A 27,161-nucleotide genomic window follows, 5' to 3' on the forward strand; every position below is an offset into this window, starting at 1 on the left:
CCTCAGTTTCCCCATCTATAAAATGAGCTGGAGGAGGAAATGGCGAACCACTCCAGTGTCTTTGCCAAGAAAACCCCAAATGGGGTCATGAGGAACTGGACATGACTGAAAACAACTCAAACAACTCAACCTTTTTTTTGTTTTGTTTTGTTTTGTTTTGCTTTTGCAGGACAATGAACTTATTTGAACTCAGGTACTTCTGACTCCAGGGCCGGTGCTCTATCCACTGCGCCACCTAGCTGCCCCTCTTCATCCTTCATTCCTTTTTTTTTTTTTTTTTAGTGAGGCAATTGGGGTTAAGTGACTTGCCCAGGGTCACACAGCTAGTAAGTGGTAAGTGTCTGAGGCCGGATTTGAACTCAGGTACTCCTGACTCCAGGGTCGGTGCTCTATCCACTGCGTCACCTGGCTGCCCCCTTCATCCTTCATTCTTGAAGAAGACCGAGGCTTATAGAAATGGACGCATCATTTCTTACTTAAAGATGGGGAAGAATCAGGGGGCAGCTGGGTGGTGCAGTGGATAAAGCACTGGCCCCAGATTCAGGAGGACCTGAGTTCAAATCTTGCTGCAGACACTCGACACTAGCTGTGTGACCCTGGGCAAGTCATTTAACCCCCAATGCCTCACAACCCCCCCCCAAAAAAACCAACAACAACAAAAAAAACAACAAAAAAGATGAGGAAGAATCGAATCATGGATGGGGAAGAGGGTGGCAGGATTTCAGTATGCAAGGTCAGGGCATGGGTAAACACATGGGTATATATTCAGTCCATGAAGCAAAGTCTCACTGGGAAGGTTTGAGTCTCAGCCCTTCCAGATTTGAGTTTGATTTCCAGATGTAGATGTGTTCTCTTGCCCTCTGTGGGCAGACCTGGATATTACACCTGGGGGTCTGTATTGTTTGGTGGTGTTACCTTTCAAGGAGTGGCTGTGGTTAACTGCCCATCCAGTCTTTCCCTCCGTGTGCCCGATGCACCCCCCACCCCACCCCCATAGCCGTGTGATCACAGAATGACAGGAAGTCAAATTGTAAAGCCCAGATAGAGTTTGCATGCACTCTGTTAAACCAACAAGCAACCTCCGGGACACATAGATGAAGAGGGGCAGCATGGGGGGGGAGACAGAAATCCATGAAGACATAAAAGTGCTTTGAGATCCCCCAGATGAAGGCACAGAGCAGAGGCAGGAAGTTTATTCATACACAGATGAGCTCCTGTGGGAGTCCCCAGGTGTGCTCAGAACCATAGTTTCCTTTGGAAGCTGGGCTAGGAGGAGGAAGATGTGGATTCACAGATTATCAGAGATGGCCCGCCCCTTACAGTATCACAGCATGGGTGATAGGTGGCGCCATAGTGCACAGAGTGCTGGGCCGGGAGTCAAGGAGACTCATCTTCCTGAGTTCAAATCTGGTACTAGCTGTGTGCCCCTGGGTAAGTCATTCAACTCTGTTTGCCTCAGTTTCCTCATCTGTAAAATGAGCTGAAGAAGGAAATGGCAAACCATTTTGATGTGGGCTGGAACTAGGGATCAAATTGATTATGAGTCGTCCCAAAAGAATTACAAGACTCAGTGACTCAGTTTCCCAAGTTTTATTGCAATACTGTGGGTGACCACAGGGAGAGAACCAGAATAGTGGAAAGGTATCTCTCAAATAAGGAAAGGAAAGACAGTTATATTTATAGTATGGATAAATTGATTATCAGTCTCATAATAATAATCTCCACCTAGGGGTGTTTCAGGGGAGGGCTTATCCTAATTTGGAGTTCCTGGGGTCCTAAGCCAACCCCCAGGTGGGTACCTTTTTCAGTGGAGGTGTGTTTTTGGGGTTTACACATCATAAGGTGAATCTGGGGACAAACTTGGCCTTTTCTGCACACATCTCTTTCTGATTCCCATGGCTAGTTTCAAAATAGAATCATTTTTCATTAGAATTTCTATAGGTTGTCTTTTCCCTTTATTGTTATTTTGACCTGACCCGTTCTGGTCCTATGGATGTTGATCACTATGGGTACGAGAACCTAACCTAAGTTATCCATTAACTGGGATCTGACTCCCTTTTAGAGCTCATATCTGAATTAGAGCTTGGGTCTTAGGTTTTTCTATTAACCCTTTTTTGCCTCCTACATCAATTCCAGTATCTCTGGCAAGAAAACTCCAAATGGGGTCACAAAAAGTCAAAGTGACTGAAAATGACTGAACAACATGGCATAGTAGTGGATAGGGTGTTTTGGAGTCCAAATACCTGGGTTCAAATCCTATTGCTGACACTGGCTGGGAGATCCAAGGCCAAATACCTGAGTCTCAGTTTTCTCACTTATAACATACACATGGTATTTGCCTCACCGCATGTTTGCGGTGGGACCAGATGAGAAAATGTTTTTTAAATCCTTTACAAACACACTGGTTATCATCATCATTTAGTCCAGTCTTCCTATTTTACAGATAAGAAAACTGAGGCCAAAAGAGCCAGTGACTTGCCCAGGGTCACAGAGCTAAGTGTCTGAGCCTTTTCCCCTGCCCCATTGGTTAGGGGGATCCAGGAGCCTTAGACCCCTTTTAGTTTGAATGGCCAGCCTTCCTGAAGTCCTGCCCTCTGGTTTCCACTGTCCCCAGGGTTAGAGTATTGTGATAATGCTGGACATGATAATAACATGGTATGGACTGGACAAATCTACTAGAAGTGGGGGGCAGGTTGGTGTAGATGTGTAGATGTGCAGAATTCCAACAAAACTATAGACCAAGAGCAGCTAGGATAAGGAAGGGAAGGAGATGGCTGGGGAGAGGAGCACATGTAAGTGATTGATGATAACAGAACTATGAGCAAAAGCAGACAGAGGAACTATGAGAGCCCAGCATTCTGCAGCTCCAGAGCCCTAAAATCCCAGAGTGCCCCTGCTCATCTTTGACCTTTCCATTCATGTACTTTGGTGTAGCTTGGTAACATCTGCCGATTGCTGCACACCGTCTAGTGGTGAAAGAGGGGTAATCTCAAGTAGTAAGGTCGATACTTTTCGTCCAGACTTCTGGGAAACTTCGCAGTCCAACAAGCATTTGAGGACCTACTATGTGCTGAGCACTGCTAGATGTTGGATTCCAAAGACAAAATGAAAAATAGTGTTTGTTTTCTCCCCCACCCTAATTAGAATGTAAGTGCTTTGGGGGCAGGGACCTTTTGGTTTTTATCTTTAGAACCCCAGCATCTAGCACCATGTCTGAATCAGTCCACCAAGCATGTACGAATGTGCCAGGAATTGGGGATACAAAGGCAAAAAAAAAAAATAACCCCCCACTCTCAAGAAAATGAATTCTAATAGGGAAATATGTCCTTATGTAGATAAATATAGTATAAATGAAAAAGAATAACTAGAACACAAGGGATTTTGGGGCAGGGTACTTCAACTGGGGATCAGGAAAGGCTTCCTGCAGGAAGCAATGATCAAGTAAGTAGCTGAGTCTTGAAGGAGGTGAAGAGAGGGTGTATTCTAGATATGGGGTCAGGCAGGACAGCTAGGTAGCACAGTGGAAGGAGCCCCAGCCCTGGAGTCAGGAAGACCAGAGTTCAAATCTGGCCTCAGACACTTGACAATTTAATAGCTGTGTTACCCTGGGGAAGTCACTTAACCCCAATTGCCTCACCAAAAATTTAAAAAAAAATTAATTAAACAGATATGGGGTCAGAAGATAAAGTTTCCTGTGTGAGGAACAGAGAGATGGCTCTGGATTGAAGAGGAAGGAGAGGAATGTCGAAGGTGCCTGGAAAGACAGCTTGGGGTTAGGTTGTGAAGGGCTTTAAAAACTAAACAGGATTTAGTTTCTTCATCTGTCAAATGAAAAGACTGGACTTAAAGACCTCCATTGTCCTTTCCAGATCCAAATCTGTAACTCTGAGGTTTATCATAGGAACAATAAGGAGCCACTGATGTTCACTGAGTGGGAAAGAAACGTTATCAGAGCTGGGGATGGCAACCGGGTGGAGGATGGATTGGAGAGGAAAGAGATTTGAGGCAGGGAGACGAGTTAGGCCATTGAAATAGTCCAGCCAGAAAGGACCTGATGAGGATCTAAACTAAGGCGGATTCTGGGTGAGTAGAGAGAAGGGGTCTGACATCAGGAATGTGGTACAACATAGCCAACGTGGAAATATTTTACATGACTTCCTATTTACAATGGGCATTGTATTTCTTGACTTCTCAATGGCTGGGGGATGAGTGGGAGGGAGGGAGAGAATTCAGAACTGAAAATAAAAATAAAAAAAAATTATCTAAAGCCAATTTCAATTGCTAAAATAAATGTAGCTGGGCAGCTAGGTGGTGTAGTGGATAAAGCACCAGCCCTGGATTCAGGAGGACCTGAATTCAAATCTGATCTCAGACACTTGACACTAGCTGTGTGACCCTGGGCAAGTCACTTAACCCTCATGGCCCCGCCCAAAAAAGATTTTAATTAACTTTGTGTGTGTGTGTGTATGTATGTGTGTGAGGCAATTGGGGTTAAGTGACTTGCCTAGGGTCACACAGCTAGTAATTGTTAAGTGTCTGAGGTTGGATTTGAACTCAGGTCCTCCTGAACCCAGGGCCAGTGCTCTATCCACTGTGCCACCTAGCTTAATTAACTTTTTAAAAATTAAAATAAATGTAGCAGTAGAAATGACAAGGTTTGGCAACTAGCTGGACATGCAATGTTTAATAAATACTTGATCAAAGGATATAATAATTGTAAAGCATTTGGCACAGTGCCTGGCACTATGGGCTATATGTTAGTTACTGTTATTATTAACCCAGGGAGAGCACTACTTGGCCCCCCAAGAGATCAAAGAATGAAGAAAGGGTCTTCCAGGTACAAAAATATTTATAGCAGCTGTGGTGGCAAAGAACTGGAAACTAAGTGGGTGCCCATCAATGGGGGAACATCATATGCATGTGATGTAAGAAAGGAAGAGGTTTTAGAAACCTGGAAAACTTACACGAACTGATGCAAAATGAAGCGAACAGACCAAGGGTACCCTTAATCCCTCAACAGCAATGCTGTAAAAACAAACAAGTCGGGGCAGCCAGGTGGCACAGTGGATAGAGCACCAGCCTTGGATTCAGGAGGACCTGAGTTCAAATTCGGCCTCAGACCCTTGACACTTACTAGCTGTGTGACCCTGGGCAAGTCACTTAACCCCATTTGCCTCACAAAAAAACCCCAAAAAACAAAAAACCAAACAAGTCAGAAAGACTTAAGAACTTTGGTCAACATTAGGGAAGGAGCCAGGAGACAGGGAGAGACAGATAATTAGAGAGATAGAGAACTATGAGGCACTTAGATATAGGACTTGAGCAGAGGCCTAGGAAACTCATCCAGGGAAGGCAGTTCTAAGAGCCCCAGTCCCCCAAATCCTGCTTCATAAAAGTCCTTCCAAACCTTAAAGCGGCAGCAGAACAATTTGTATATGTAAGCAGAGACCCTCTGGATGAATCACATGTATTTACAGATGGTACAACGGATGCAGCTTGGCTGGAAAGCCTCTGGATTGTTAGAAGCAAAGAATTCATTTACCCTTCTGGGGTAGTTAAAACTGAAATCGAGATGTAAATATCACCAGGATCCTAGGAAAGGGTGTTCAGCGAGCCCTGAAGGCATAAAGCTTGGCATACAACCCTAGGTGTTTGCTACTCAGTCCAGGAGATTCAGGATACAGCCCAGGTCAAAGGGGAGCTCCCTAGAGATGGTGAGGGCCTCCAGAGGCTCCTGTTTGATATGGAGCTGACTGCATCCAGTATAAAATAATAACAGACTTAGAACCTTATAGAGCCTTCAGGTTTACAAAACCTTACCTGAATCCAAGACCAGTGCTTTATCCACTATGCCACCTAGCTGCCCCCTAGAAAGTGTAGTTTTTTTTTTAATTAAACCTAATGCAGAAGCTTCTGTCTTATTTATTTTTTTGGTGAGGCAATTGGGGTTAAGTGACTTGCCTAGGGTCACACAGCTAGTAAGTGTTAAGTGTCTGAAGCTGGATTTGAACTCAGGTCCTCCTGACTCCAGGGCGGGTGCTCTATCCACTGCACCACCTAGCTGCCCCTGAAAGTGTAGTTCTTAGAAATTTAAGCTAAATTCCTTTGAGACCAACTCAGGAGGAGCCCAAGGGTGGATCCGCAGAAACGGAGATGGACTAGTGGAGATTAGCCACACCTAGACTTGACCTGCCTTGTCCTTCAGAGATGGTCCTTTTGCACACTTCCCATTAGGTCACAGGTAAAACTCATTTTAATATGGACCACCTTCAAGTGACGTCAATGGCATTGAATGACGATGACCAATTAAGCTTTGATCAATGTGTAGTGACACGCCTCTCTCAAAAGAAGATAAAAGTCAAGCGCGGAGGCAAATCGTAGCCAGCGCCATCTTGGAACTCACTTTTGTTCTGGAGCTGTGGTGGGTTGGTGAGTGCTCTCTTAGAAATATAGTGCTGGGGGGTTTTTGGCTTGGGTTAAATGCCACATGGTCAACTCCTTACTAACATTTAATAGGATTTAATAAATGCTTAATGCCCCAAACTGGTGCAATGGCCATTCAAATGTGTAAGTAGCAGTATTTTAGAAACCCCCAACTCCAGCTTCATGGGTTCCCGAAGTCTAGGGGGCAAGGTCAGGGAACAAGAAGGGGGCAGGTTGGGGAAGGTGAGTAATGTTTCTTCTCTCCTCATACCCATATACCCTCTCCTCCCTGGTCTGCTGTGGACATTTGTGGACATTTGTGGACACTGAACACTTGCTCGATTCCAATACAGTTTATTTTAACATGATTCAGGTCTCCCAGTGCAAGGGCAGTCAAAGATCACATTCCTCCCACTCGGAAGGAAGAAGGGATCCAGCCCCAGGCATCAGGGTGGGGATGAGGGAGGAAGAGAAAGTGGCTCAGATCTTCCCAGGGAAGGTATCTTCTGCAATGCGATCATCCCAAGAATTCACCTAGAGATGGCAGAAAAACACCAACCTCCTTCAGCCAAGTTTCTCCCTTCTGATCCTATTTATTACAGGTGACACACTCACTGATTTCAGCAGTCCCACCCAAAGGCTTATCCTTCCATCCTACAGGAGAGGGAAAGGCAAGGGAAGGAGAGAGGGGCAGAGGTTTTCTCAGGTCACACAAAGAGCCTCCTGGTTCTGGGACACAATGAGGTCCTGAACTAACCCTCACTCCCTAGGGGATTTGACCCTAAGCAGGGCAAGTTTCTGGATAGAAAGGACGGTCCATAAACTGCAGGGTCATGCTGGCATGCCTGGTGAAGGCAGGCATGCATAAGTGGAAGGCATCCCTCAGCCCCAACCCCAACCAAACCTCCCAGGGTCACGTACCCAGGACGCGGGACAGAGGGACTTGTAGACACGCTTGTACCACTGGCAGACAGATGCGTCACCGCCTCTATCGTTCATGGCCTTCTCACAACGGTGAAAATCTAGGAGGTAAAGGAAGAGGGGCTATGGGGATGGGAGAATGAAGCTGGATCTCAGGCTCTCAGACCCCCCAAAATCAATTTAATTCAACAAGCATGTATTCATGTATTGTCTACCCCGTGCTAGGGCCACAGACAAGTCTTTCCTCTGTGAGCTGACCCCCTGCTGAGAAGCCATTTAAGGGCCAGGAAAGAAGTATCCCTTTAATAAGGCAGGGAATCTTAAGCTTTTTTCTATCACATACCCCTTCTCAGAATAACGTTTTAGATGCACAGAAATAAAATACACAAGGTCATGAAAGAAATTCATATTGAAATACACCTCGCATTGCATTGTTTGCATCGGTATTGTGTTGAAGGTAGCCCAGGTTCAGAGTTCATCCTGGTAGAGCTGGGGAGTGTGTGTTGGGAGGGAGGCCCCTTTACGTACCCAGGTAGTTCTGCCAGCAGTAGCGAGTCTGGTTCTGGTTGGGGAAGCGGCTGTCAAATGGTGCCGTGCGGTAGTTTTGGATCTTGGATTTGATGTCTTCAGACATGGTGGCTCCTGGACTAGAGGAACAGCAAAGGGTCACTCGAAGTCCCCTGAGACCAACAGAACCCCTATCCCTGACCTCACTAGGGTCTATTCTAGTGAGCCCAGAGGCAGCAGGGAGAGAGTGAGAATCCTAGGCTGAGGCCCAATGGGAGTAGGGTCTTGGGGGTACTGAGGCTGCGCTATTGGTAGGATATATAAAGCTGGTTGGTGGTGGTGAGGATGGCTGGGCTGCTATGTGACAGATCCAGGTACAATCAATGGGGGAGGGGCTGAAGGAGAGTGAGTGTCTGGTGTGTGTGTGTGTGGGGGGGGGAGGTGGGGCATTGGGGACAAGGGAATAAGGGAGCTGGGGTGAAGGGCATGGTCCTGACATACCAGTGGGGAGGTGGGGTACCTGGAGCATTCTACATGTGTATGTCATACGGGGGGTGCATGGCAGATCTAGGAATACATGGTCAATTGGCAGAAGTAGAGGCTAGAGGTGCTGAGGCATCTATGGGAGGGGTCTTGAGGAGGGGATGTGCCACAGATAGATGAGTGTAAAAGGTGTTTAACATATATGGAAGTGCTGAGGTTCCAGTACATGGGGGTGCACAGCAGCCAGGCTAGTTTAGAAGGGGGCATGTTTGTTATATACAGGGGTGCTACGGGTGACATAGATGGGGGGTGGGCTATAGGGATCTAGGAGGGTACACGGCACAAAAGCGAGTATAGAAGGTGTGGTGTGTAGCGTCTATGGGGGTCCAGAAACTGACATGGGGGCGCGTGTAGAAGGTGGGGTGCACGGCATATTTGGGGGTGTGCAGCATGTAGGCGAGTGGAAGCAGTTCAGCAGGAGGTATATAGTATACATGGAGTTGCAAGGAATGACATGGGAAGGACTACATAGGGCAGAGAGTGGGGCGCGGGGCATCTGGGGGTGCAAAGCACATAATACAGAAGGTGGGGTACAGGATAGCTACTGGGGCACAAAGGCTGCGACACAGAAGGGAATGAAACATTGATGCGAGTGTAGAAGATGGGGTGCGGGGCATGTTTGGGGGCGCAAAGGCTGCGATATATGGGAGCTTACGCAGCATTCAGATGGGTGGGGTGCGGGGTATCTAAGGGGTTAGGGGGCTCAGCACATCCAGGGAGGGGGTGGGGAAGTCACCTGAGATCGCTTCCGCTGCTGTCCTGTCGCTGTGTCCGCCGCTCCTCCGGACGTCGCAGACTCAATGTGACCCCCAGCACAGCAGGTTCGAGACCGGAAGCGGAAGCGCAGGACCGGGACGCTGAGCGTTCAGGGAGGCGGCGAGGCGAAGACTTCCGGCGAGGCTAGAGCGGCCACGGAGCGAGGTGGGGTGGGGGAGAGCGCTGCGCGCCCCCATTGGTCCAGAGGACCCGCCCGTCGCGTCCCGACGAGCCAATCCGCATCGAGAGCGCCCGGCTACCCGATTTCGCCCCCGCCCCTTCCCTCCTCCCTCCCCACTCTTCCAAGAAGCCTGGTTTTCTTTTCTTTTAGAAATAAGTCAATTTTTTTTTTAACATTCATTGAAAAAACATTTTTAGCTCCAAATTCCCTCTGTCGTGCAACGGATAGAGTGCCAGGAGTCAAGAAGACCTGAGTTCAAATTTGGAGTCAGACACTGCCTAGCTGTATGACCCTGGGCAAGTCACTTCACCCTGTTAGCCTCAGTTTCTTCATCTGTAAAACTAACTGGAGAAAGGGCAATACTCTCCAGTATCTCTCTTACACACACACAAACACACACACACAGAGTTTACTGCTTTCTTTCTAATCTTGACTGCACTGATTTTGTTTGTGCAAAAAACCTTTTAATTTACTGTAATCAAAAGTATCCATTTTACTTTCTGGGATCCTCTCTATCTCTTGTTTGGTTATAAATTCTTCCCTTGTCCATAGAATATGACATGTAAACTATTTCATGCTCCCCTAATTTGCTTATATTTCCCATTGTCTAAATCGTACCCATTTTGACCCTATCTTGGTATATGGTGTGAGATGTTGGTCTATGCCTACTTTCTGTCAAACTGCTTTCCAATTTTTCCAGAAATTTTTGCCATATAGTAAATTCTGCCCTCAAAGCTTGGATCTTTGGGCTTATCAAACATTACATTACTATGGAAAATTACTACTGTGTATCATGTACCTAATCTATTCCACTGATTGATCCACCATGCTGTTTCTTAGCCAGTACCAGTTTGTTTATAGTTTAACTCACTTAACTTTTTTTTTTTTGGTGAGGCAATTGGGGTTAAGTGACTTGCCCAGGGTCACACAGCTAGTAAGTGTTAAGTGTCTGAGGCCTCATTTAAACTCAGGTCCTCCTGACTCCAGGGCGGGTGCTCTATCCACTCTGCCACCTAGCTGCCCCCACTTAACTTCTTTTTTTTTTTTTTGTGAGGCAATTGGGATTAAGTGACTTGCCCAAGGTCACACAGATAGTAAGTATTAAGTGTCTGAGGCCAGATTTGAACTCAGGTCCTCCTGACTCCAGGGCCGGGGCTCTATCCACTCTGCCACCTAGCTGCCACCCCCCCACTTAACTTTTTTAAGAATTTGGGTGCTGTACCACTTGGTGCATATGTTTAGTATTCATGTTACTTCATGGTACCCTTTAGCAAGATGTAGTTTCTTCCCTCATCTCTTTTAATTAGGTCTATCTTTGCTTTTGATTTGTCTGAGATAAGGACTGCTACCCCTGTTTGTTTGTTTGTTTTTTAACTTCAGCTGAAGCATAATATATTCTGCTCCAGCATTTTACCTTTACTTGGTATCTGTTTCAAATATGTTTCTTGTAAACAACATATTGTAGGATTCTGTTTTTTCCCTTGTTTATATTTACCCCCCCATCCCTTCCCACCAGTGTTTTGCTGCTTCTTCTTCTTCTTCTTCTTCTTCTTCTTCTTCTTCTTCTTCTTCTTCTTCTTCTTCTTCTTCTTCTTCTTCTTCTTTGCAGGGCAGTGAGTGTTAAGTGACTTTCCCAGGATCACACAGCTAGTAAATGTCAAGTGTAGATCACCTCCCTTAATCTACCCTCCCTTCCATCATCACCCCACCTTTTACTTTTCCCTTTCCTCTCTTACTTCCCTATCGGGTAAGATAAAATTCTATGCCCAACTGAGTGTGTATGTTATTTCCTTTTTGAGCCAAATCAAGATCAGAGTAAGGTTGAAACAATACTCACCCCTCCCTTCTTTCTCTCTATTGTAAAAGGTCTTTTGTGCCTCTTCATGTGATGTGATTTACCCCATTCTGTCTTCCTTTACTATTCTCCCAGTATAATCCTTTTTATCATTCCTTAAGTGTTTTTGGGGGGGGCGGGGCAATGGGGGTTAAATGACTTGCTCAGGGTCACACAGCTAGTGTCAAGTGTCTGAAGCCAGATTTGAACTCAGGTCCTCCTGAATCCAGGGCTGGTGCTCTATCCACTGCCCACCTAGCTGCCCCAAGTGTTTTTTTTTTTAATATCATCATATTGAAATAAATAAACAGTTCTCAAGAGTTACATGTATCTTCTTCCCATATAGGAATGTAAACATTTAAACCTTATTGAATAACATGTATATTGGCTCAGCCTACTGTGAACAACAAATATTTTAGATCTTTCTTTTATTTGTGTGAAGTATTTTGTAATTGTGTTCATATAGTTCCTGGGTTTGTTTTGGCCTGTGGATTCCCAAGTATTTTATGTTGTCTACAGTTATTTTAAATGGAATTTCCAAGAGCCTGAATTTTCTAATGCTGCATATATCAGCCTGGATTCTGGCCTAGGCCTGCTGGAAACAGTCCCAAGGCAACAGGGTCTGACCTTAGCACAAGTTGGCCTGCATTCTCTTTTTTTGTTTGTTTGTTTGTTTTTGTTTTTGTTTCTGGTGAGGCAATTGGGGTTAAGTGACTTGCCCAGGGTCACACAGCTAGTAAGTGTTAAGTGTCTGAGGCCGGATTTGAATTCAGGTCCTCCTGAATCCAGGGCCAGTGCTCTAACCACTGTGCTACCTAGCTGCCCCCTGCATTCTCTTTTGAAGAAGAGATTAGATGTATTGTGTTTGGGTAGGAGCTCCAAAGTAGCCAATTCAGGCCTGACTTTGGGGAAAATTCAGCAGAGACCTGAGTGGAGTGGTGTAACGATTGGAATGACGCCACCTGCTGGAATGACGCCACCTGCTGGAATGACGCCACCTGCTGGAGACTTACTGTAGAAGAGTTCTGCCCATGAAGCGAAGGTCTTTGAGGGCAAGACCAGGAGTCTTTTCTTTGGTGTCAGGAAGTGACGCGGGCTAGTGGGAGGAGGAAGGAAGAGACTGGCGCTCAGTCTCGCGCTCTTTCCTCTGGACTCGGGTGGAGAGCGGAGCTAGAAATGTGCTCTCCCTTTAAATAGATAGGAATCTAGGCCTTTCTCTTTACCAAATTCTTATTCTCCTTAATAAATGCTTAAAAGTTTAACTCTTGCTAAAGCTTATAATTTATTGGCGACCACTCATTAGATATTTTAGACAGACTAGCTAGAATTTTAGCCCTTAACAGTGGGTTGCTTCCCAAAGGAGGCAGTAAGCCATCTGTCCTTTGAGATTTTCAAGAAGAAGCTGGACGACCACTTGTCCAGGATGTGATTTTAGGGATTCCTTTCCTTATGGGCTGTATTCTAGATGGCCATTGAGGTCAGTCAGTCAATAAGCATTTATTAAGTACTTAGTATGTGCCAAGCACTATACAAAGAAAGGTAAAAGACAGTCCCCTGGGTTCACAGAGTCTGAAACAACTGAAGAACAACAACACAGGCATATGTGTGTGTCTTTGATTTTGTATTGTAAGGGGCTAAAATTCTAGCTAGTCTGTCTAAAAGATCTAATGAGTGGTTGCCAATAAATTATAAGCTTTAGCAAGAGTTTAGACTTTTAAGCATTTATTAAGGAGAATAGGAATTTAGTAAAGAGAGAGAGAGAAAGGCTTAGATTCATCTATCTATCAAAGGGAGAACACATGTTTAGCTCCACTCTGAACCAGAGTCCTCAGGAAAGAGAACGAGAGCACCAGCCTCACCCCCTCTTCCTCCCACAAGCAAACGTCACTTCCTATAGGGGGCAGCTAGGTGGTGCAGTGGATAAAGCACAGGCCCTGGATTCAGGAGGACCTGTGTTCAAATCCAGCCTCAGACACTTGACCCTGGGCAAGTCACTTAACCCTCATTGCCCTGCAAAAAAATAAAAAGAAAGAAAGAAAGAAAGGGAAGGGAACATCTGAAACCTAGAATGTCTTTAGACTGTACCCACTGGGAGGGGTATGTAGCAGATCTGAGAATCAAAGGAATTGAAAGGCCAGATGAGATGAATCTAAACATGTGTTCAATCATTTTCATCATTTCTGACTCTTCATGACCCCATTTGTATTTTCTTGGCAAAGATACTGATTTTTCATTTCCTTCTCCGGATCATTTTACAGATGATGAAACTGAGGAAAATACCTGTGAAGCCACTTGCCCAGAGTCTCACAGCTAGAAAGTATCTGAGGCTGGATTTGAACTCAGGTGTTTCTGACTCCAGGGTTTCATCCACTGTGCCACCTAGTGGCCCGATGTAAACATCGCTTTAGATCTTTTTCGTGGGAAGAAATGCTAAGCTTTATGTTATGGCCTTCCATTTGTTCCTCCCACAAGCATCATTCTGAGTTCTGTGGGGAGGATGTGGGTGCCTACAACTGTTGCGGATTCACAAGATAAGAGGTACATACACTCATAATAAAATTCACATCCACTCTCCAATAGGTAAAGCAATACTTTTCCTAGGAGGAGAAGAGAGTAGGGGGAGGTATGTACCTCTGGGCAAGTGGGTTAGGTTCTGATAAAGAGCAAAGGGGGAAATTGGAAAGAATTCATGGATTGTTACTTAATCCCAGGCCGCATCATCCAGAGTTTGGTACAATGTAAGGACTGAATCTTAGCTTGGTCATTTATGACTTGTATCACCTTTTTTTTTTTTTTTTTTGGTGAGGCAATTGGGGTTAAGTGACTTGCCCAGGGTCACACAGCTAGTGAGTGTCAAGTGTCTGAGGCCAGATTTGAACTCAGGTCCTCCTGACTCCTGGGCCGGTGCTCTATCCACTGCACCACCTAGCTACCCCTATGACTTGTATTTTTGTCCAAATTCCCTAACTTCCTGAGCCTCAGTTTCCTCTTCTGTAAAATGAGATTGTTGAACTAGGCTTCCAAGGTCCCCTCCAGCTCTTATATTTGTGTTCCTCTGTAACCTACATGGCCTTGAACGAATCACTTTAACCTTTCTTGCCTCACTTTCCTCAGTCTGTGTAACGATTGGAATGACGCCACCTGCTGGAGACTTACTGTAGCAAAGCTCCACCATGAGGAGAAAGCCTCTGAGGGCAAGCCATGTGGTCAAGGTCCTTAGTGTCAGGAAGTGACATTTGCTCATGGGTACTGTCTATCAAGGCTACCAGCCAATCAACTTGAAGAGCCTCCCATTTCTGGGAGGAGGACACAAAGTAGGAAGCGGACGCTGGCGGAGGGGTTCTGTCTCTTTGGGTTCCTGACCTTGCCATGGTGGGTCAGATGATAGGGTCTCTTAGAAGTAGCTAGATTTTTACCTTTCTCTCTGATCCTAATGCTCTTTAATAAATACTTAAACATTTAAATACTCTTGCTAAAGCTTATAATTTATTGGTGACCACTCATTAGATTTTAGATAGTATAGCTAGAATTTTACCCCTTACATCTGTAAAACGAAGGGATTAGACTGAATGACCATCTGTATGTCCTGTGTCCTACTTTTTGCTCAGAGGAGAGTTAGTCAAACTCTCTAGTGAGCAGGTAAATAAGAGGAAAGGAGTGAGGTGCATAGTTAGCCAAGAGGACCCTTAAGAGAGCCTGGCCATTACCTACAGAGAGACTCAGCTGAAATAGCAGCTCAGAAAATGATGCTTGGGATGAGGAAAACTCTCTCACTTACTGGGGGAGCCAACCAACTTTGCCTCTTCTACCGCCATCTTGGTCAAGTCGGCTAGAGGAGAACTGAACGGAAAGACTGACTCATTCCTGCCTAATTTTTAAACAATTTAAACACTTCTTTTCCCTCATGCCCCCCTCCCCCACCCCACCCCATCCTCCATCCACAGAGTCTAAGCGAGCCAGCTTGGGTCATCTACCACCTCTGGGCTGTAGTTGTTGGCAACCCCTGAGTCATCCATCTGCTCCATCTGGGGAATGCAAGTCAGTAGATCTGAAGACGGTCACTGTCAGTTGAGGAAAGAAGCCTGTGTTTTTGTTTTTTACAATATTTGATCACTGTCTTTCAATATAATTGGCTTCCTTTGTGATCTTATATATTTTATTTTACTCATTGAAAAACATTATTCTGAAAAGTCAGTCAATAAACATTTATAAAGGGCCTGCTGTGTGTCAGGCATTGTGCTAAGTGCTGGGGACACAAAAAGAGGCAAAGGAAGGACCTTTTCCTCAAGAGACTTACAGTCTAATAGGGGAGATGAGAAGCAAGCAAATATATACAAACAAGCTATAAACAGGATAAATAGGAAATAATTAAAAGAGAAGGCTTTAGAATTAAGAGGGGTTGGGGGGGCGCAGCTAGGTGGCGCAGTGGATAGAGCACCAGCCCTGGAGTCAGGAGGACCTGAGTTCAAATTCGGCCTCAGACACTTAATACTTACTAGCTGTGTGACCCTGGGCAAGTCACTTAACCCCAATTGCATCACTAAAAAAGAGGAGTTGGTGGCAGCTAGATGACGAAGTGGATAGAGCACCAGCCCTGGATTCATGAGGACCTGAGGCTGGATCTCCAGCCTCAGACACTTGACACTTAACTAGCTGTGTGACCTTGGGCAAGTCACTTAACCCCAATTACCCCCCCAAAAAAACCAAAGAATTAAGAGGGGTTGAGAAAAGGGGCCCATAGGCTTCACCAGACTTTCCAAGGGAGTCAGTAACACTGGTTTAGAACCTCAACCAGTTCAGATACGACTAAAGAAAGGTGAGAAGAGTTAAGACCAAGCAACAAGTAATTGGACTAATTAATGAATTTGTAAGACAAATAAGAAAAGTGCACACATATCACCAGACAAGCAAGAGGCTGGTATGTATAGTGCATGCTTTGGATTTAATATTTCTATATGTGGTTGTATGTGTAATATCAGTTCATATCAACAGGGAAGATTTATAAACAAAGACTCATATTAATAATTCTTCACTTGGAAGCAGAGTCAGGAAATAACTATTTTCTTTTTCTTTCTTATTTTTTTGGGAGGCAACTGGGGCTAAGTAACTTGCCCAGGGTCACATAGCTTGTAAGTATCTGAGAACAGATTTGAACTCAAGTCCTTCTGACTCTAGGGCCAGTGCTCTATCCACTGCGCCACCTAGCTGCCCCACACTCATCCAACAATGGACTGGGGGTTGAGTTCCCAATCCTGCTCTAGGAGAGGTCCCTTTTTGTGACTCCTATTGCTTCTTCATGCTGCAAAAGAAGGAAAACCAGATTACATGAGGACAGAGTCAACCACAGGGTGTTTATATAAGAAATGTTAAATCAGAAGAATGTTGTTTTTTTGGTTGGGGCAATGAGAGTTAAGTGACTTGCCTAGGGTCACACAGCTAGTAAGTGTCAAGTGTCTGAGGCCAGATTTGAACTCAGGTCCTCCTGAATCCAGGGCCGGTGCTTTACCCACTGCTCCACCTAGCTGCTCCTGACAAATATATTTTTTTTTTTGCAGGGCAATGGGGGCTAAGTGACTTGCCCAGGGTCACACAGCTACTAAGTGTCAAGTGTCTGAGGCCAGATTTGAACTCAGGTCCTCCTGAATCCAGGGCCAGTGCTTTACCCACTGCTCCACCTAGCTGCCCCTGACAAATGTATTTTTAAAAAATCTTACACAATTAAGTGGAAATAAGGCAGAAACATAGTAGGACCTTTCCTTTCTTCCTGACTGTGATAGGATAAAAGAAGTCACACACCTCCCAGCTTGTCCATTTAGATGCAGGTCCTTTCTCATGATCTTGAAGAAGGAAACTGTACATGTGGTAGACACCAGGTGCTGCCATGGAATGATCATTACTTCTCTCTCCTCCTCTTCATTCTCCAGAGTCCCAAAATTCAAGCTATAGACTACATGTGAAAAACTTTCCCATCTGAGGGCCTGATCTTCTGTTAGCTTCCTCTCTTTTCAAACTGGAAAGAAGTCCAAATCCTAGGTTTTTTGGTGGCCAGCCAACCTCTTGCCAGGCATTGTTACATTCCTCTCCAGAGTCTGGAATTTTGCAGTCCCTTGCAAAATCAGCTGCAACAGGCCTAGTACATATCCTTATACATGATACAAACAAAAGTAGCAGAGTAAAAATTAGTAATCAGGGGCAGCTAGGTAGCGCAGTGGATAGAGCACCGGCCCTGGAGTCAGGAGGACCTGGGTTCAAACCCGGCCTCCCTCCCTAAGACAGAAAGCAATCTGATATAGGTTATATATGTAGTAGGCTTCCGCCGGTCACAGACGACCATGGATCAGCGCCTTAAAGAGCCACAGCCCACAGTGTGGCTATTCGGTCCAATACAGGAGCCACAGCTCCTGCCGCAACGAGGACATCGGAAAACTGCGCTCTCTGTTGCCCGTCGGTTCCTGCGTCTCATTTGTTTTTCTTCCTCCGGAGCTTGGAGGCCCATCTCAGCTGCGGGCAAGCTGCTCCTGAGTACTGAACTCCATATGTTATATATGTACAATATGTACAATCACATTAAACATATTTCTGTATTAGTCATGTTGTGAAAGAAGAACCTGAACACAAGGGAAAAACCTCAAAAAAAAAACCATCAAAAAAGTAGAAACAGTCTGGATGTGGAGAACATTTTCCATCATGAGTCCTTTGGAATTGTCTTGGATCATTGCATTGCTGAAAAGAGCCAATTTTAGGGGCAGCTAGGTGGTGCAGTGAATAAAGCACTGGCCCTGGATTCAGGAGGACTTGAGTACAAACCAGGCCTCAGACACTTAACACTTACTAGCTGTGTGACGCTGGGCAAGTCACTTAACCCCCATTGCCCTCCCCCCCCAAAAAAAAGAGCCACATCTATCACAGTTGATCATTACACAATGTTGCTCTTACTGTGTCCAGTGTTTTCCTGGTTCTGCTCACTTCACTCAGTATCAGTCCAAGTAAGCCTTCAGGAAGACTCATCTTACTGAGTTCAAATCTGACCTCGGAAATTTACTAGCTGTGTGACCCCACTGGGCAAGTCACTTAAGCTTTTTTGCCTCAGTTTCCTCACCTGTAAAATAAGCTGGAGAAGGACATGGCAAACCATTTCAGTATCTCTTCCCAGAAACCTCTAATGAGGTCACGGAGAGTGAAATGTGCCTGAAAAATGACTGAACAACAACAAAAAGTATACTTGAATAAACATACTTGAATCCATGAACACAGGTAATGATATACAAGGCCAAAAGTACAAGAGAAAACAATGGCTGAAGCATTATCAGCAGGCTTTATCACCCACCCATTATCACCCACTTTCACCTACAACATCGTAATTCAATCTAGTTCCTGGGAAGAATTCTGACCTTTCTGTGACCTACTGATTTATCTGCCGATGCCCTCTGCTAGGTGATGGTATGGGCTGATCAGAATCCTCATTAAAACTATCGTCCTGGGGCAGCTAGGTGGCGCAGTGGATAAAGCACTGGCCCTGGATTCAGGAGTTCCTGAATTCAAATCTGGCCTCAGATACTTGACACTTACTAGCTGTGTGACCCTGGGCAAGTCACTTAACCCCAATTGCCTCACCAAAAAACAAACAAACAAAAAAACTATAGTCCCTGTATAGAGATCCCCTACTGGACCCAGGCTGGCTGGTAGTTACTATGTTCTGATGGAATTATCTGTCCCCAAGGAATCTCTGTGGTTGAAGTATCAGGCAGATAAAGGGGTTACTGTGGGATTCAGTTGTCTCCCCTCAACTGAATTGATTTTGGAGTCTGAATCAAGACAGTGTATGTATGTGACTGGAAGAACTCTTTTTCTTAGGATCCACTGAGGGGAATGTCTCATGCCCTCGACCTGACAATCTGGAAAGTCAACCATCTCACCAAATGGCAAGAAATCATTGTGATGAATTGGCTTTCCATGGGCCCCATGTGTCTTCTATTTTTATTATGCATATATATATGTACGTGTCTTCTTTTTCTATATCCCATTTGGCTAGACCTTTTAAAAATCTGTTTTATGCTTATTTAGGGGCAGCTAGGTGGCACAATGGATAAGGCACCTAGAGTCAGGAAGACCTGAATTCAAAACCAACCTCATACTTGCTGTTTGCACAACACTGGGGCAGTCACTTATTCCCTGTTTGTCTCAGTTCCTTCACCTCTAAAATGAGCTGGAGGGGCAGCTAGGTGGTGCAGTGGATAGAGCACTGGCCCTGGAGTCAGGAGTACCTGAGTTCAAATCCAGCCTCAGACACTTAACACTTACTAGCTGTGTGACCCTGGGCAACTCACTTAACCCCAATTGCCTCACTAAAAAAATAATAAATAAATAAATAAAAATAAAATGAGCTGGAGAAGGAAATGGCAAACCATTCTAGTATCCTTGCCAAGAAAATCCTAAAATGGGGTCACAACAATTCTTATTTCCCTATAGAGGGCATGAATCAACCCTGGCTATGTGTGTATTCTGCACAAGGGGTGTGCATGGGTGTTCAGAAGGACTAGCACCTGCCCCCTTGGAGTGTACTGGTATTCAAAGAGGACTAACGCTTCTGGTGGGAGGACTTCCTGAGCTCTTTTTAGGGCTGCTCACCTACCTTTGGTGTCCACCTGGCACTAAACTCTCACCTTTGACTCCAAGAACTTGTAGCATGCCCAGCGATCACACCCAGGTAAACCATCTTGGCAGACAGGCTAAACCAGATTGAGGGTAACTGACGGGTTTCAAACCCATTGGTGAGTGAGGGGGTGTCTACCCCAAGCATATAAAGATTTCTCCTGGTGGAATGGGCAGGGGGAAACAATTTGTTCCAAAGGCTCTGAAGATGGCTGAAGGAGGGGCTATGGAGTGCTTAGAGCTTGGTCAGACATCAAGGATACCAAGGTCTCCAACTGCATCTGGTTAAGTTACTTGCCCAAGGTCACAGAGCCAGTATGTGTCAGGGGTAGAACTTGAAGGCAAGTTGTCCTGATTCTGAGGACATCTCTCTACTCCCTCTGATGTATTGCCTTCTCAGTCTATTGGATTCTTGAGCTTTTCCTGATAAATATTTGCAAATGTTCTTGTATACCCCTAGTCACTTTATTTATTTACTTTTTTGTGAGGCAATTGGGGTTAAGTGACTTGCCCAAGGTCACACAGCTAGTTAAGTGTCAAGTGTCTGAGGCCGGATTTGAACTCAGGTACTCCTGACTCCAGGGCCGGTGCTCTATCCATTGGGCCATCTAGCTGCCCCTATATTTCCTTCTTTTCTGAATCTTAACTCCTTTCTGTCACAGGCAGCTAGGTAGCCCGGTGGATAGTGCTGGACTTGGAGTCAGGAAAGCCTGAGCTCAAATGCTGCCTTTGATCCAACCTCTTAGTCTGTTTCTTCCTCTGTAAAATGGGGTTAATAATAGGACCTATGGGTGGCGCAGTGGATAAAGCACTGGCCCTGGAGTCAGGAGGACCTGAGTTCAAATCCGGCCTCAGATGCTTGACACTAGCTGTGTGACCCTGGGCAAGTCACTTAACCCCAATTGCCTCACCAAAAAACCCAACAACAACAACAAAAAGGCAAACAGGTTTAGGTGACTTGCCTAGGATCACACAACTTGTGTCTGAGGCTGGTTTTAAACTCAGGTCCTCCTGACTCCAGAGATGATGCTTTCTCCACCAAACCACCTAGCTGCCCACAACTTCCATTTTAGATCTTTGCCCAAATCTTTCTCTCTCTCTCTCTCTCTCCTCTCTTTTTCTTTCTGTCCATCTTTCTCTCCCCCTCCCTTCTCTTTCCTTTCTCCCATCTCCCTGTCTCCTCTTTTCTGTCCTCTCTCCCTCTTTCTCTTTCCCTCTTTCTCTACCTCTCTCCTCAGTTCATTTCTCTCTCTCTCTTCTTCTCTCCTCTCTCTCCCCTCTTTTTCTTTCTGTCCATTTCTCTCCCTCTTTCTCTTTCCTCTCTCTTCCCTTTCTCTGTCCATCTCTCTTCTCTTTCCTCTCTACCCCCTCTTTCTCCGTCCACCTCTCTCCTCTCTCTCTCTCTCTCCCTCTCCTTCCTCTCTCCCCTCTTTTTCTTTCTGTCCATCTCTCTCCCCCTTCTCTTTCCTCTCTCCCATCCATCCCCCCTCTCCTTCTCTCTCCTGTCCTCTCTCTTTCTCTCTCCTCTCTTCCCTTTCTCTGTCCATCTCTCTTCTCTTTCCTACCTGTTTTTTCTGTCCACCTCTCTCCTCTCTCTCTTCCTCTTTCCTCTCTCCCCTCTTTTTCTCTGTCCCCCCTCCTCTTTCCTCTCTCCCATCTCCCCCTCTTCCTCTCTCCTCTCTTCCCTTTTTCTGTTCATCTCTCTTCTCTTTACTCTCTACCCCCTTTCTCTGTCCACCTCTCTCCTCTCTCTCAGTTCCTTTCTCTCTCTCTCTCTCTCCCTCTCCTTCCTCTCTTTTTCTTTCTGTCCATATCTCCCCCTTCTCTTTCCTCTCTCCCATCTCCCCTCTCCCTCTCTCTCCTCTCTCCTGTCCTTTTTCTCTCTCCTCTCTTCCCTTTCTGTCCATCTCTCTTCTCTTTCCTCTCTACCCGCTCTTTTCTCTGTTCATCTGTCTCCTCTCTACCTCTCTCCCCTTCCCCCTTTCTCTCAGTCCATTTCTCTGTCTCTCTCTCCTTCCTCTCTCTTCCTCCTCCGACCCCTCCTCTCATGCTCAGAATGCACTTCTTCCCCTCTGCCTCTGGTAATCCCTACTGGCCCAGTCTTCTTCCAGAGGCCTTTCCTCATCTGTGTACCTGCTTGGACACTCCCCCTCCCTCATTCTGTACTTTGGCTCATTGGTTAGTCCCTTTTACATTCCCAAGTCTTCTCTCCTATTGAATGTTCCTAGAGAACACGAACTAAAATTCACATTTTTCTTTGTTACCCCAGAGTTTATCGCAGAGTAATTGCTTAATAAAATGCTAGTCAATTGATACAGAAAGGAGATAGTGCAAGTATTATTGTCATTTACACAGAGGGAATCTGAGGCTGAGGTTTAACGGGGATTTTTTAGAATCAGTCAGTCCATCAATAAGCATTAAAGCCCAGTTATGTGTCAAGTGCACTGTGCAAAAATACAACACTTCCTGCCCTCAAGGAGCTTACACACTAGGTGGGCAGAATAAACTGGGGCCGGTTCCGGCAGCCTAGAACATCCCTTTTCTTGCCCATCCTCTCACTCCTACTTCCTGCTCTCAACACCTCAGAGCTGGACAACAGCCCCCCGCCCCCCCCCCCCCAAGATCTTGGGAGGCAGGACGATGGCCAGCGGGAGGATGCAGACCCTCCAGAGAGCGGCCCTGGAGGGGGCGTGCTCCGATTTCTCAGGTAACCCTCCCACCATTTCCCCTGGGGTGGGGGTTGGAAGCCGAGGACCGCAGAGGGAGGCAGGGCTCAGAAGGCTGGAGTCGGAAGATCGGAGGCCGGAGGGAAGGCCTGAGATCAAGGGAGCTTTGGAGTCCGAGGCGCTCCCCTCGGGACAGAGACACTCGAAGAGGCGCATGGAGGAGTCCGAGGCTTTATTCCTCCCGCGTGTGCCCCCAATCCCCCCCCCGCGCATGGTTCTCCCCGGTCGAGTCAGGGCAGGTCGGGGACGCAGCCCCCAAATCGATAAGTGTACTTTCGGCCACCGCTCTTGTGCACGATGTCCCGGCGGTAATAGTAACGCAGCCCCCGGCTCAGTTTCTCGTAGTTCATTCCTGGCTTCTTTTTACGCTCCCCCCACAGACGGGCCACCTGCGGGGAGGGAGGGCAGACGAGGCGGGTGAGCGCCTGGCCCGAGGGCACCGAAGCCCAGGGTAGGGGGGAGGAGGAGGGGAAGGCAAGGAGGCAGGTGCGGAGCTCTGCAGGAGGACGGGGAGGGCATCTGGGCGCGTACCTCCTTCGGGTCGCACAGTTGGAATTCTCGGCTATTCCCGGTCCAACGGATGCAGCCTTCGCCCGCGCGGTCCCGGAGGAGTTCCAGCAGGAATTGCCACAGCTGAATGGGACCTGGGGAGAGGGTCGGAGGGTGAGAACCCAGCTGTATAGCCTCCCAGCTCCTCCGGCCCGGCTCTTTCCCTCAAAACCGCTCCCCGCCCCCACCTCCGTGCTTAATGCGGGTCCCGAGTGTAGGTGCCCCATTCATACAATTATCATTCCCCTCAGCGAGCCTCCTTCCCCAGAACTGCCTCCTCCGGTCTTCCACCTCCCACTTCATCAGGGCCCCAGGCCCCCCTGCCCCCCAGCTTCAGCGTCCTATTTACCTATAGCTGCCCCCCCCCCCCCCTCTCTCTCTCTCTCTCTCTCTTGGCAATGAGGGTTAAGTGACGTGCCCAGGGTCATACAGCTAGTATTCCCCATCTCTTAACTCAAGAACGACAGCCTTCTATTTCCCCAGAGCTTATCTCTAGCCCCCACAATCCTCCCACTTCAGTGGGGACTTAGGCATCCACTTACCACGGTGTCCGGTCCTGGGGCCTCGGGTAGCGACAGCACGGCCCGAGCGTGGTGCTGAGTTAGAGGTGACCGGGCATCCGCTGGAGGGAGCTGAACATTCCGAAGATTGGCTCAGCTCCCAGGTGGTGGGATATTCCGTGGCAGCAGCGCTTCTGCCCTCCCAGCAAGGGCCGGTGGGGCAGTCCCAGTGGGTAGGACCGCTTGAGGCAGGGGGGGTGGCCCACGAGGTGAAGCTGGTCTGGCTAGTGGTAAGGTCCGCGATCCCCGCGCTTTCAGAGTAGGTGAAGGGGGTAGGGCCATAGGGCTGGGAGACTGGGTTGATCCACGCCGAGTCCGTCCAGTCGCCAGACCACTGAAGGTTCAAGGCGGAGGTGTCTAGGAGAGACGCGTCGCGGTCAGGAGGTGCCAGAGGACCCCTTCTTCCCCCATCCCAATTGCAAGGTCCCAGGTACTCTAGAACAGGGCTTCTTAAACTTTTTCCCACTCGAGACCCCTTTTCACCCAAGAAATTTTTACGAGACCACAGGTATATAGGTATATAAAATAAGTATAAATAAATAAATAGATAAATAAATATATATAAAAACATCTATCATTTATCTATATCTTCTTTTACTGTCGCCAAATATTCAGTTACACGACCCCATACGGGGGCGCGACCCACGGTGTAAGAAGCTTTGTTCTAGACTCCCTTCTCCCTCACTTCGGGGACCCAAGCTTTCGAGTCTTCTAGTCTCAGCCTCCTCGGAGACCCAGGAATTCGAATCCCCTATGCAGGTCCTGAATTCACTGGGAAGACATTCGCAGTGGCTCTCCCTCCAGTCCGTGCCTTTCCCAGAAGCCCTGACTCCCTAATCTCCTTTCTTCAACTACGGTCCTAAAAGCAGACTTCCAGTACTTACCAGTCCCCCACGGAAATTCAGGCAACAGGAAATCGGAGCCGCATTCGTTAGCTGGGAGCCCGGCAAGGTGTGAAATTGATGCAGAATCTGGGGAGGAAGGAGAGAGTAACCATTGCTCTGTGGCGTCAGGGACCCAGGACGATGCTTCGCATCTTCTGAAAGCCTGGCTTCCAGCATATACTCCCTGCCTCCCCCCCACTTCCCCAATTCCCTGGAGCAGATCTTCATCATTCTATCTCCAGCCTCCCTGCATTTGCAGACTATGAAGCTCCATTCCCGTTCACTCCTTTTCTCCCCTTTGCCCATTAGGATATTCTTTCTAGTTCAGACATCACATTCTCCAAGTGGTCTTTTTTTAAAAAATTCTATCAGCTGCCAATGGCTCCCTCTTGACAATCCCCGTGTATTGATTTTATTTTTTTATACTTATACAATAAGTTCACGTTTCTCTCTGTGGAATATAAGTTCCCAGAGGGCAGGTTCATAGTAGTCGGTGTCCAGGCCTCCATTACCTGCTCTCTTAGGGACCAACATGTCCCACTACCCCCAGCTCTTGCCCCCAAACAGACCTAGGCAGCCGATCTTTTCTTACCTTTCCATCCAATTCCAGGGGTCCTAGGGTTCAAGTCTCTGGGGTCTGACAGGGTGGAAGCTTTTGAGTTGTAAAAATCTGGTTCACCTGAGGCTGGTGAGGGAGGCAAAGGACAGGGGTCAAGGCATCATGAGAGTGCTCGGGAGCACGAATTGAAGGTTAGGGTTAGGGTCCAGCTCGACCGTAGTGCTCTTCTTCCCCCCCCTCCCCCGTAGCCTCATACCCAGGACTGGGTGCTCCATGCCAGAGCCCAGGGGCACTTCCTGCAGCGCCAGCTCATCCCAGCCAAACCAGCTTAGGTCCATGGTCTCTTGTGGTTCACGGCAGCAGCAGGGTGCTAGGAGAGGAGAGAGGCACGTGTGACATGGGTTCTCGAAGGACCCAGGCATTCAGGTGCAGCCTTCAGAGATTCAAACACCCGGGGTTCAGAGACTTATAGTGAATGATCCAGAGTCCGGGGCACCCACCCTGTCCCACCTCATCTGAGACACCTTCCCCAGGAATCTGGCTTCTCCACCCCAAAGAGACTGGAAGGGCCCTTAGTGGCATTCTCGAGGACCCAACCAGTCCTGGAAATCCTCTCTCTGCTTTCTCAGGGGTTTAGGAATCTGGTGCCCTAAATCCTAGTCACTTCCAATCGGCCCTCAAGGATCCAGGCATTGGCCATTCCCGGAGTCCCAAACCCCAGTGGTGCACTCACCTCTCTGGTGTTCTCTGTTCTCCTCGCCCCGGGGTCCTCAGCCCCATTTCATACACAGGACCCCCCCCCCTCTCCAGAGTCTGGGGAGGGGGAATATTTTCCGACACGTCAGAGACTCTAGGAATGGGGAAGGGGTCAGGTTGCAATTATAGCAGGGGGCGGGGTTGGGCCGGACACCGATCCCGAGCTGTGGATTGATCATCTCGAAAGCTAGCCCTTTCTTGAGGCGCCCCGGGACGCCCCCTTTCTTATCGCTTTCCCCCATGTAATCAACTCCAGTTTGGGGCCTAGTTTCGATAGCACTAGGGGCAGTGTGTGGGTGGGGGGCGGAGGTCCGATCCCCCCAGCACCAGCCCCTCACCCTCAACGCCCCGGAGTCGGAGTCAGGTGGGTTTCCTGGAGGTGGTGGGATCAAACGAGCTAGTGACCCCCAGCCCCTGGCCACCCCCAGCCCCGCCCTCAGGGGCTTGGGCGCCTGGGACTGTCGCAGTCGCTGGGCGAATCCCGCAGCACGAGGGATTTGCGGCGGGTGGGTCTGGAAGGTTTGGGGGACGGAAGGCAGGTTGTAACGGGGGCCACTGTGGGTTCTGTGAGTGACTTGAGTAGGCTTGAGCTTGGGAAATGGGGTTCAGCGGCAGGTCGGTTAGACATGGGGATCTGGAGAGGGGTCTCTGGGCAAGGTTAAAGGTCTCAGAGCTGGGAGGGGGCTGCGGGCCGACGGTCTGGCGGGCGACGGCGGGGGCGGCTCGAACTCTTATCTCCGGAAGTGGAGGATTTCCTGCTGGGCCCCCCAGGGGCTGACGTCACAATCAGCGAGTGTGACGCTCGGGGTGGGGGTTTTGGTGTCTCCGTCTGTGCTCCGAGTTCAGACATCCACGCCTTGTATCCTTGTCCCTTTAAGGGGTAATGGGCGCATTGCCTCTCCGGTCTCCGGGAAGCCCTTTGGCCGCCCCTCCACCAATTTCCCAACTCCCCACACAAGGTGAGCGAGCCTCGCCTTGCAACTGTTCCTCTTCTCTTCCCGTCCTGAAGGCGTGGGGTTAGTCTCACCTCCCCAGCCAGCTAGCCAGCGGCCTGCAGGAGACACAGGGCCATAGCCCTAAGCCCTAAGCGAAGGGTCCTCCCTATTTCTGCAGCACCGCTTCCAAGGGGCCTCCTCCATTTCTCTCCCCCCGTCCCCCATCTTAGCCCCAGAGCATGTCTTCCTGCCTCTGTATGTCTCCGGGACTCAGTTTCCTCTTTTGTAACGGGCAGCAGTGCTGGCAGGCCCTTAGCCCCGCAGGTTCCCAGGAAGGATCAAAGCAGCACATGGGGAGGACTGCGTAAATCTCGG

At 47.8% G+C, this 27,161-nt stretch overlaps 2 protein-coding genes across 3 annotated transcripts; both read right to left on the reverse strand.

Annotated features, from left to right (window-relative positions):
* Nucleotides 1-6,761: 6,761 nt before the first annotated feature.
* Nucleotides 6,762-9,277, reverse strand: LOC122749176 (cytochrome c oxidase subunit 6B1). 2 transcript variants are annotated; one of them, XM_043995393.1, is made up of 4 exons: nucleotides 9,131-9,277; nucleotides 7,873-7,986; nucleotides 7,345-7,445; nucleotides 6,762-6,957 (listed from the first exon to the last, which is right to left on the reverse strand). In XM_043995393.1, exons 2-4 carry the CDS (start codon nucleotides 7,976-7,978, stop codon nucleotides 6,904-6,906), a joined length of 261 nt encoding a protein of 86 aa, XP_043851328.1. In that variant the 5' UTR covers nucleotides 7,979-7,986; nucleotides 9,131-9,277; the 3' UTR covers nucleotides 6,762-6,903. The 2 variants fall into 2 exon arrangements, with proteins under 2 accessions (XP_043851328.1, XP_043851327.1); XM_043995392.1 differs by having other exon boundaries at nucleotides 7,873-7,991.
* Nucleotides 9,278-22,480: 13,203 nt separating this feature from the next.
* Nucleotides 22,481-25,850, reverse strand: ETV2 (ETS variant transcription factor 2). Its single transcript, XM_043998421.1, has 7 exons — nucleotides 25,829-25,850; nucleotides 25,352-25,465; nucleotides 25,129-25,221; nucleotides 24,537-24,623; nucleotides 23,635-24,009; nucleotides 23,075-23,187; nucleotides 22,481-22,932 (listed from the first exon to the last, which is right to left on the reverse strand). Exons 2-7 carry the CDS (start codon nucleotides 25,431-25,433, stop codon nucleotides 22,774-22,776), a joined length of 909 nt encoding a protein of 302 aa, XP_043854356.1. The 5' UTR covers nucleotides 25,434-25,465; nucleotides 25,829-25,850; the 3' UTR covers nucleotides 22,481-22,773.
* Between the last annotated feature and the right edge of the window lie 1,311 nt (nucleotides 25,851-27,161).

The sequence above is a fragment of the Dromiciops gliroides genome, chromosome 3 (genome assembly GCF_019393635.1).
Source record: "Dromiciops gliroides isolate mDroGli1 chromosome 3, mDroGli1.pri, whole genome shotgun sequence".
Lineage (NCBI taxonomy): Eukaryota > Metazoa > Chordata > Mammalia > Microbiotheria > Microbiotheriidae > Dromiciops > Dromiciops gliroides.